The 9,386-nt window shown below is 47.8% G+C and overlaps 1 protein-coding gene across 1 annotated transcript in view; it reads left to right on the plus strand.

Moving 5' to 3' along the window:
- Nucleotides 1-8,983, plus strand: part of EXPH5 (exophilin 5) — a 36,421-nt gene extending 27,438 nt beyond the window's left edge. Inside the window, exon 8 of the mRNA XM_026035035.1 lies at nt 1,909-8,983. Coding sequence (XP_025890820.1) covers nt 1,909-7,202 — 5,294 coding nt within the window. The 3' untranslated portion in view covers nt 7,203-8,983. The remainder of the gene's footprint in view (nt 1-1,908) is intronic.
- Nucleotides 8,984-9,386: the final 403 nt, after the last annotated feature.

The following is a 9,386-nucleotide window of genomic DNA, read 5'->3' on the forward strand; positions in this document are numbered from 1 at the left end:
TTTTTTTAACTTATTGTAACGAGTCCATATGACATCTTTAGAGGCAGACTTATAAAGTCAATGTAAGAAGAATTTCATTATAGTTTCCTGCATGGGTGATGTTGATACTGATGCAATGCAAGGCCCAGGTTTATACACTGTAAAGCTTCAAGCTACAGAAACAAGAAGCGATAATGTAGAGAAGATGGGGCCAGACTCTTCTTGGTGGCGGCCAGTGACAGGACAAGGAGCAATGGGTACAAGTTGAAACACAGGAGGTTCCATCTCCATGCAAGGAAGAGCCTCTTGACTGTGGGTGTGACAGAGCCCTGGAAGAGGCTGCCCAGGGAGGCTGTGGAGTCTCCTTCTCTGGAGATCTTCCAGACCCGCCTGGCTGCCACCCTGTGCCCCGTGCTCTGGGTGTCCCTGCTGGAGCAGGGGGTGGGACTGGGTGATCTCTAGATCAGGTTCCAACCTCAATCCTCCTATGATTCTTTGTGCCTTATGACCCTTAGTTCCCTTTCTGGGAACTGCCGTAGAGCCTAGCAGTAAGTAACTGGTTCATTTTTTCCCACTGCTTGGAAACGAGAGCAAGATTATTTCTTCCATAATCATTCTTCCATAATCGTCCCCAGAGCCGCGTGAAATCCTGGCCATGTGCGTTGCTTCCCGGCGCTCACAGCCGCAGCAGGAGACGGCAGGAGGGCTGGGAAGCACCACGGGATGCAGGGGCAGCAGCAGGGAGGGCATCACATGGTGCTGGGCTCTGCTCCGGGCTGCCCCTTCCTGCTGCCGCGCGGCCGGGCCCACGTCCTCCAAGGGAAGGCTCAGGAACGGTTGCTTTTCTTCTGCTCAGCCCGCAGTTCTCTGTCCTTTGTGCTAAGGAGACACTGAGAAAAAACACAAAAACCTAGTTAACCAATTTTTATTCCAGTTCTCTATGTTTAACAACGCTTTCTTCAAGATCATCCACAGTTTGCACAGGTCTGTACTAACTGGTCAGTGATTTTTTTTTTTTTTTTTACTTAGTTAGGAAGTGCTGTAACAAAACAGCCAAATCCATTTGTGGTTTCACCTTGTGTGTGCTTTTCTCCAAATAGAAAAATTCAATTAATAAATCTTTTTTTTTTTCCCTAATAAAAATGCTTTAAATAGATTCTTGTTACTTAATCTTGTGACTGAATAGCTTGGCTAGCTATCTGTTTAATGTGTAATTCCAGTTAATCAAACTGGTCTATAAATATGGCCTTGTTGCTGACTGGAGTCACAGGTTCCTAATATTTTATTACCCCTTTTTTTTTTCTTAATGAAGAAAATGCCATTTTATATTAATTTAGAGTAAGTAAGAAGCAACTATTCAGTGAATAACTTGTTTCCTGAATGAAGCAAACAGTGGGCATGCCAGGCTGCCCACTGGATATGCCCACCAGGCTGCCCACTGGATTATCCTGGATAATTTGGAGGCATGCAGGACTCCGTGCTGCCTTCACAGTTACATCTTAGCTGTGCTCTGGGGACCTGCAGAAAAGGATTATGCTCACAAGCATCTTGAATCATTTGAAGGGCTTTTTTTGCTTACAAAATGGAATTTTGGAAGGTTTTTCCCCTGCGTTTGGCTGACGAGCATGAATTCAGCCATCAGATTGTTATGACCTCCTTCTAAATAGCAGGAGGGTAGCGCTTACATAAAGAACAGTTGTAAGATCAGTCCTGAGCAGTACATTTTTTCCCTCGGAGTCATGCTGGGTGACCACGGACAGGCCCAGTGGAGGGAGAATATGTGGTTTGGGAAGGGCTGTGAATGTTGAGAAGCCAACTCCTTTCCCAGCCGCTCATCATTATTAACGCAGCACATGCAGCTTGTTATCATACATAGCCAGGAGGTTATTAAAGAAAACCAAACCAAGTGTGTCTCTTTTCCCCGTGCAGTTCTAGATGATCTGGACGACCAGCTGGCCCAGGAACAGGCGCGGGATCCCTCGGACAGGGCTGTTGCTCCCGGGAATGCGGCGAGCCGGCAGTGCAGCCCCGTGTCCGGCGCCTCAGAGCCGCTTCCCGGCGCCGCTGCCCGAGGGCAGCGCAGGGCTCGCTGGAGCCACCTGCCTGCTGCGCCTGTCCCCGATGGGCTGAGAACAATTCGAGCCAAGGATGAGCACAAGGTTTTCATCAGGCCCAGGAAATTGCAGAGTGCTTACATAAATTGGCACCAGGCAGCCTTTAAAGAGGATTACAAATACGATGATCCGTTTGATGGAAATCCACACCTACTAAGCAGCAGGCTGCCTTCTATTTCTTACGGACAGTCTTCAGAGGGCAGCTTGTATCCTCCTTCCATCGCCCACAACAGTGGGTTTAGGCACCAGCACTACATGAACAGGGATCCAGCGGGCAGGAGTTACTCGGTGTGTTCCCTTCGGAGGTGCCCGTCCGCAGTCTCCTCGGAGCAGCTCTCAGCAGCTGCTTTACAGCATCCCTTGGCGAGGGAGAGCGGCGATGGGTTCGTACCCCGGTTTGGGCGACAAAATCCAAAGAGGATTCCTCTGTCTTCTATCGTTTGGAACAATGCGCCAGACTCTGCAGCACAAGCCTCAGCTCAAGAGAAAATGTTTCGAACCCAGTCCCTGCTGGAGTTCCATGCAGCAGAGCACGGCAGATATCCCAGCCCTTTGCAGGAAAGCAGGAAATACGCCTGTTACCATTCGAAGCACCACTACAGAAGATCCCTTTCAAGCAGTAATTGTTTCAGCAGAGTGAGTTGTCCTGACAAAGCTGCTTCTCCGTTGTCCTTTGATAACTGGGAAAATTATCCATTATACAAATCGGACAATAATCTCTCTAGGTCCTGCTATTGGGATGCTTCTTCTCATGGCAAATTGTATATAAACCAAAAAAAATCTCCCTATGGGAAAAAAGATAACTATCCTTTTTGGGCTGAGATACCCCCTTACCACAGTGACAAGGTGTTCACTTCCCCTGATGCCAGCCTTGAAGTGGTTGTGGCTAACTTAGCTGACCACCAGTGGGCACATGCCAAGAGTGCCAAGTATGCCACACAGCGCCTGCAGAGCGACTTCCACGTGTGCTCCCCTGACCACACGAGCATCAGGAAGATAACAAGGAGTGTGAGTACCAGAACTTGCTCAGAGTTCAGTGAGAGCGGCCAGCCCTGGCCGAGCTGGAGCTCTCCCGTTGCGCCGTGTTTCACCCGGTGCGATGAGCCGGTCTTTCCTGATGCCAGGGACCAATCACAGCCTCTAGGACAGAGCAGCAGGTCAGGCCTGGCTTCTCAGAGGAGTTCTGAGATGGACTCGGAGCAACTAGACGGTGTCGAAGATAAGAATCTGCTGGATGAAGTGGCTGTTGAAGACATGACTTTGCTGTCGGTTTCTCAACAAGCAGATACAAACTGCACCAACACCCCGAGTTTTCCATGTGGTAACTCTGCTTCTGCCCTCCTGCCAAACACTTCATCTCTCTTTAACCCGCTGAGATCAAAGGGACAGCCCCAAGTCACCGTCAGAAGAGAGGCTGTAAAACCAGACACATCAAACAGTAATAAAAGGAACGTGCAGATGAGGGGAGATGACCTCTCAGCCAGCAGGGGCTTCAATCAGCAGCCCTGGGTTTTGCCAGCTGATGAGAGCAGAAGGGAATCTTTCCTTCCAAGCCAGAGGCCATGGGAACAAAATTTGTGTTATGCAACAGAAAACATCAAAGTGGATAATCAGCGTGCAGAAATAGTTAACCAAGCTGCTGCAAAGGGAGAGGCTTCTCTTATGGGTGTGGATTCTGCTCCATCCACTGCAAAACTAGTGAGCCATCCGGGCATGGTGCTCAGTCCTGAATGTTCATCTGGTTCCTCACAGAGCTCTTCACAAGCACCTTCTCTGAAAGACAATTTGAAATGTTCAGAAACACCAACTTACTCGCCAGGAATTTGCACAGTTACTGAATCTCAAGCAGCAGGTGGCAAAGCAACTCAAGTGAGCAGAGCAGGTGCAACCCAAAAGATTTCACAGGCCACATCACAAAGTCCAAGCACTTTAGTTACTAAGGAGTGCAGTAGACAATTCACTCCTAGTCCACATCATGAAAGCTCTGCAAGTATTTATACACATAGTTTTGGAGACCCCAAGACCTCTGAACATAGTTTAAATTATATTTGCCTTGAAAAAGAAAACAGAAACATAAGGAATAATTCACCTAGCATTGAAAGGCGTAACAAGCAAGACAGCTCGCTGAGATGTTCCAGTAGCTGCAGCACGACTGGCTCCCCTAGCAGAAGCAACTCCAGATCTTCGGATCCACTTGTTATCTATTATACCCTGCCTAGGAAATCAGCTAGCGTTGCGGGCAGCATCATGTCAGATACAGCCATCTCTTTCCCTAGGGAGGGCAGAACCAGCTCCCAGGAGTGTCTAAGGATGGAAGTGCCACATAGAACCGATGCCTTTTGTTCTACTCAGAGAAGCTTCTCTTGTTCAGATACAAAACATTCCTTAAGACCAGTGCCCTTAAATGCTGCGTCAGGTGTGCAAGGAAAAGATTATCCTTTCACCAGAAGTCCCAGTGATTCAGTAAGTAGCAGTACCTCAGTTGGACTGGCGGACAGTTGTAACGATCCGAGCAGAGGAGGATACTCTGGGTTTTCAGACTGTAAGGAAAAGGGAAATTGTTTGCAGAAATACAAAACTACAAGCACATTTACAGTTTGTGTTGATGAAGATCACGTCAAGTATCATGAACTCGTTTCAATCTATTACACGCTACCACGGAGGCATTCTAGGACATTTTGTAACCTCTTCAGGGATAATCCAGAGGACACAGAATTGCCTCTTCCCAAAACACATTCTCAATCACCAAGAATACATAACAAGAAAAATGAAGGTCGTGTGAGTTTAGCAAATGTATTTTTCCCTAATGCTTTGGAAAAAGAGCTGCCTTCACACTCTTCTGACCAAGAGCCTTCAGCTGTGGTCACACCTCAGAATTTAGAAGCTGCTGCTGATGGTGAGGACAGGAGTTCCCCCTTACCCCCTGGCTCTGGGAAGGGATGTGCTCCGCAGATAGCAAGTACAGCACGTGTTAGCACAGATATTTCACCAGTTCTTCCATTAGCAAAACGTGCCCTTCCTGACACGAGGACAGCAGACATTTCTTTTGGTGACCCGCAACCCGCTGCAGCAGTGGGTAGCTCAGGTAAGGGCCTTTCTGGGGCCTCAAGCAATCGAAGTACAGAAAAGTGTCCAAAAGAAAGGGGAATTGTGCAAAGAGCCCCTCCGTCCGTCTCCACCTTACCCACCCCTCCCAAGCCAGACGCACCTGCAGAGGATCTCAGCTCTTCCACCTTGGTAAGTAAGAAGAACGTGCAAAAGGGGAGCCCAGAAAACTGCAGTCAGCCCAGCAAAGCAAACACAAATAAAACTCAGAACAGTCTGCTGCTCCGCACGCGAGTGAAAAGTTCTCTTGGTAGGACCAGTACTTCTAACGTGTCAGGTCCTCCGGCTCCAGGTAGGTACAGGGATAATACGGAAGTCAAACAAAGAGAAAATCTGCACCAGGTCACCCCTCTGTATAGTAATAAATGTAGTGGGCTGCCTTTAAGAGCTGCCAGTTCGAGAAATAGCAGAAATGACTTAATTTCCTGCAGCAAAAAGCTGCCAGAATCTCAGAGCAAAGTATCTGCAGCCGACGCAGCTTCCACTGCCAAGCCATCACTTCAGCTGGGCAAAATGGGCAGCAGAGGTGCAGGTGAGTCCCAGAATTCCAGAATTAAAAGCACACAGAATGTGCAGGAATCTGAGGTGGGTGAAGATTACTCAGGTCTGCAGGAATCACAGAGGGGCAGCGAGGGGGGCCTCGACGTGGACCGCAAAGATAGAGCCCTTGGGGTTACGCGAGATCAAAAGGTAACACAGAGTGCAGAAAACGAGAGCAGGCTTCTCTCTGGCTGTGCGAGAGACAAAGTAAAAGACATAGAAAAAAGGAAAAATAGACCTTCAATTAAAAATAAACTGGCAGCTGTGTACAAAACAAGTCGAAAATTTTCAAGTAAGAATTTACCCCCGAAGCCACACATCAGTAATATTTTCTCGCAGAATGATGGAGGTGCCGCCTCTGTGGAGGCTGAGCTGCCCCTGGAGGCTTTGCAAAGTTCGGCTGGTGGCAGCCACTCAGTTCTGCAGTCTGCAAATGAAAACCAGAATCCTGGTCCGGACCCTGAGGGCAACACCGCCATGCCAAGAACGGCTGAGGGGAATAGGAATGACAATGATCCTGCTTTCCTGGCTAGTAACACAAATTGGAGGTCTGTTACAAGTTCCTACACCCAGAAAGAAGCAATCAGTCCCCCCAAAAACACAGGAAAACTGGAAAACAGACCAAGTCTGTCAGGCCAGGCCCTATTTCCAGATAAAAGAGCCACGAGGAATAAGAATGTTCAAACCTTGGGCCTTGGGTTAGAGAAGAGAAGCCCAAGTCTCTCCCCGCGGGCCGCCAAACGGGACACGGTGGATGATGAGGGAAGAGGAGCGAGCAGGAGCAGCCCGCCCTCGCCTCCTCTCACCGACAAAAACTCAAACCCCTTCATAAATAGTAACTTGCGGGCAGACCTGGCTCCGAAGCAAAGCTTGACTTCTCAGCTAGCGTTTGGGCAGCCTCAAAGTCAGTCTAAGAGCTTAAAAAACGCCAACCTGCCGAGCGAGCAGCCGCGCAAGAGCCAGGCGAGGACGCCCCGCGAGCGGCACGTGTCGGAGAGCGCGCGAGCGCCGCGGGGCCTCCTGCCCCGGCACGGCAAGAGGTTGAAGTCTCACTCGGAGCTGCTGTCCCGCGACGAGAACGAGAACTGGGCGTCTGAGGACGTCAGGACCCGCAGCGCCAGGAACCTCCTGTATCCGTCCATCGAGTTTGGAATATTCGGCAAGGAGCAGCAGCTGGCTTTCCTGGAGAACATCAAGAGGTCGCTCACGGAAGGGCGGCTGTGGAGGCCTTGCCTTCTGAATAACCCTGGCTCCCTGCGGGATAGGGAGAGCCCTTCCCGGAGCAGATCCGAGCTTTGGAGCTCGAGCTCTGCTGGGAGCAAAATGTCCTCAGCGCCTTCGTCCCCCAGGGAGTCGGCCGAGGTCTGTGGGGCAGAGCGGGCCGCGTACTCGGACTCGGACACCGATACCACCACCGACGATGAGTATTACCTAGATGAGACTGACAAGGAGTCGGAGCTATGACAGCTCGCGGCACCGAGATGGCAAGATAGGCCCTGGGCAGGCAGAAACACGAGAAATGTTTTGAGCCTGTTCTCGGGCTGCTATAATTGGGGCAGCTCTGTTAGTCTTAATGAAGTTAGTATCTAAGTGAGCAATTGAGTGTTTGTATTAAATGTGTGGATTCATCGTTGTTCTTCCTAGGAGGAAAAAAAAGAAAAAATCGCTTGCTAAAATTACGAAAGGCGGATGACTGCAGAGCCCTGTTAGAGGTGCCTGTCTGCAGGGCTGAGGCTCCTGCCCGCCAGAAGAGCTGGAAGGCCCAAATCCTGGCTCTCGTCGTATTTCCTTAGCAGACCGACCAGCGGGCGAGCGTGTTGCCCCGCTGCCGCGCTGTGGTCTCTGTCTCGGGTCTTGCTCCTCCAGCGGATCGGCGGCTCCATCCATTGCGTCCCGCGCGGACCCGCACGGTGCCCACAGGGTCCCCAGCTCCCTTGGGAGCTCCCGGCCTCGCTGGCTCCAGGCTGCGCCCCGCGGAGCTGCGGCCTCCTTGGAGTAGATCCGCTGGGAAACCCGTCTTGCCCTTCGCTAGATTTCCTTCCCTTGGGATACTTCCCAAACATTCCTTCTCTCCCCGTGGAACTGCTCGTGCTTTGAGCTTAAAGACTGCGACCGTTTCCTGCGGCTGCTGCTCGGCGCCGCTAGCAGAGGCGCTAGCCCCATTAAGAGCCAGACTCAGCCCTGGCCACTGCGTTTCAGCTCAGCTTTGATCTCGTGCCGTGCAGAATCACAAGGGCTCACGGAGCCAGAAGGTAGTATTTTTAAATGATTATATAGCATTTATTTCTATTTTAATAGTTTCACGTACAGTCTAAAATGTCGATCCTTATTTTTATATGCTTTTTAATTAAATAAAATTTCTGTAAAACGATTCTATTTTTGTAACTGGAAGGACAGTATGTTGATATTTTAAATAATATATTTTAAACAAAACAAGCAATGCTTGTATCACTGGATATTCCACAAAAATCTAAAAGATGAAAAATGCTGTGGTAGGTAACTGCTATCTGTAGTTTTTTATACTGTAAACTTCGTTAAAGAAGTAAAGCTGTCATTCAAATATGTACTGAAATATAAGTATTACTGCTTTATAATATAATAATGTCTTTCGCTGTACATAAAAGGGCTAATATAAACTAGTATAAATATTTATAGTCAGAACTGTTCTTCACAACATACCTGTTTTGGAAGGATATACGCACATGCTGACATATGTAGTATTGGAAGGAAATAGCTACCATGTAATCGTAATCCCGTAAGATGGGCTGTTCTAAGGAAAAAATATGTTTTTCTGTAAATATTTCTACTCTGTATATACAGGATTCTGTAGAGTAAGGCAATAAAGCCAACTTAATATTAGTGAAGAATTTCTGCTGCTGTAAACTTCTGCAAAATATGTTAGTCCAAAAATTAGGAGAAATGACATATATAGGTTAAACAATAATAAAATAAATGTTTACAAGGGAGGTAAATGGTCATACGGTTTTGCTTGACTAGAAAGGGATTGTTTAGAATAATTATATATAATATTTTTATTTGTAAATATTTTCTACCTGTTCAGTAGAATTTGGATTAAGTGCTGCTCTCCTTTTTGGCCCAAAAGGGTGTTTGTTTGCTGTGTTATATATGTACAGTAAAAGATGGTTTGATTTAATATAGAGTTATTGAAAAGAACAAAAAAAGAAGTTTTGATCATAAATCAATTGTGCGAGACCACAGTCTGTTGAGGATCTGTAAACTAATATTTATATAGAATGATGCAATTCTATAAAAGTTAATTATGTGAAAACACAGGGAAAGGATTTATTTGAATAAAGAGATCCACTCCGTTCACCTCCAATTCTGCTCCGTTTGCCTCTGGCTTAGCAGAGGCAGAATTGGATGTCTTTCCTCTTCCAGGCTTTTTCTTTGGGTGCAGTAGAGTTTATAGATGGTCATAATTTATAGAATTTTCGTATTTAAAACCAGTCATTTGAAATAAACCATGCATTCAGATGGACAGATGTGTTGGCACTGTGTTTATTTTTCACTTTCACAGATTCACAGAATATTTAAGGTTGGAAGGGACCTCTACAGATCATCTAGTCCAGCCTTCCTGCTCAAGCAGGCACACCTAGAGCGTGTGGCACAGGGTGGCATCCAGGCGGG

Source organism: Nothoprocta perdicaria, unplaced genomic scaffold (assembly GCF_003342845.1).
Source record: "Nothoprocta perdicaria isolate Ctin4 unplaced genomic scaffold, notPer1 scaffold_155, whole genome shotgun sequence".
Lineage (NCBI taxonomy): Eukaryota > Metazoa > Chordata > Aves > Tinamiformes > Tinamidae > Nothoprocta > Nothoprocta perdicaria.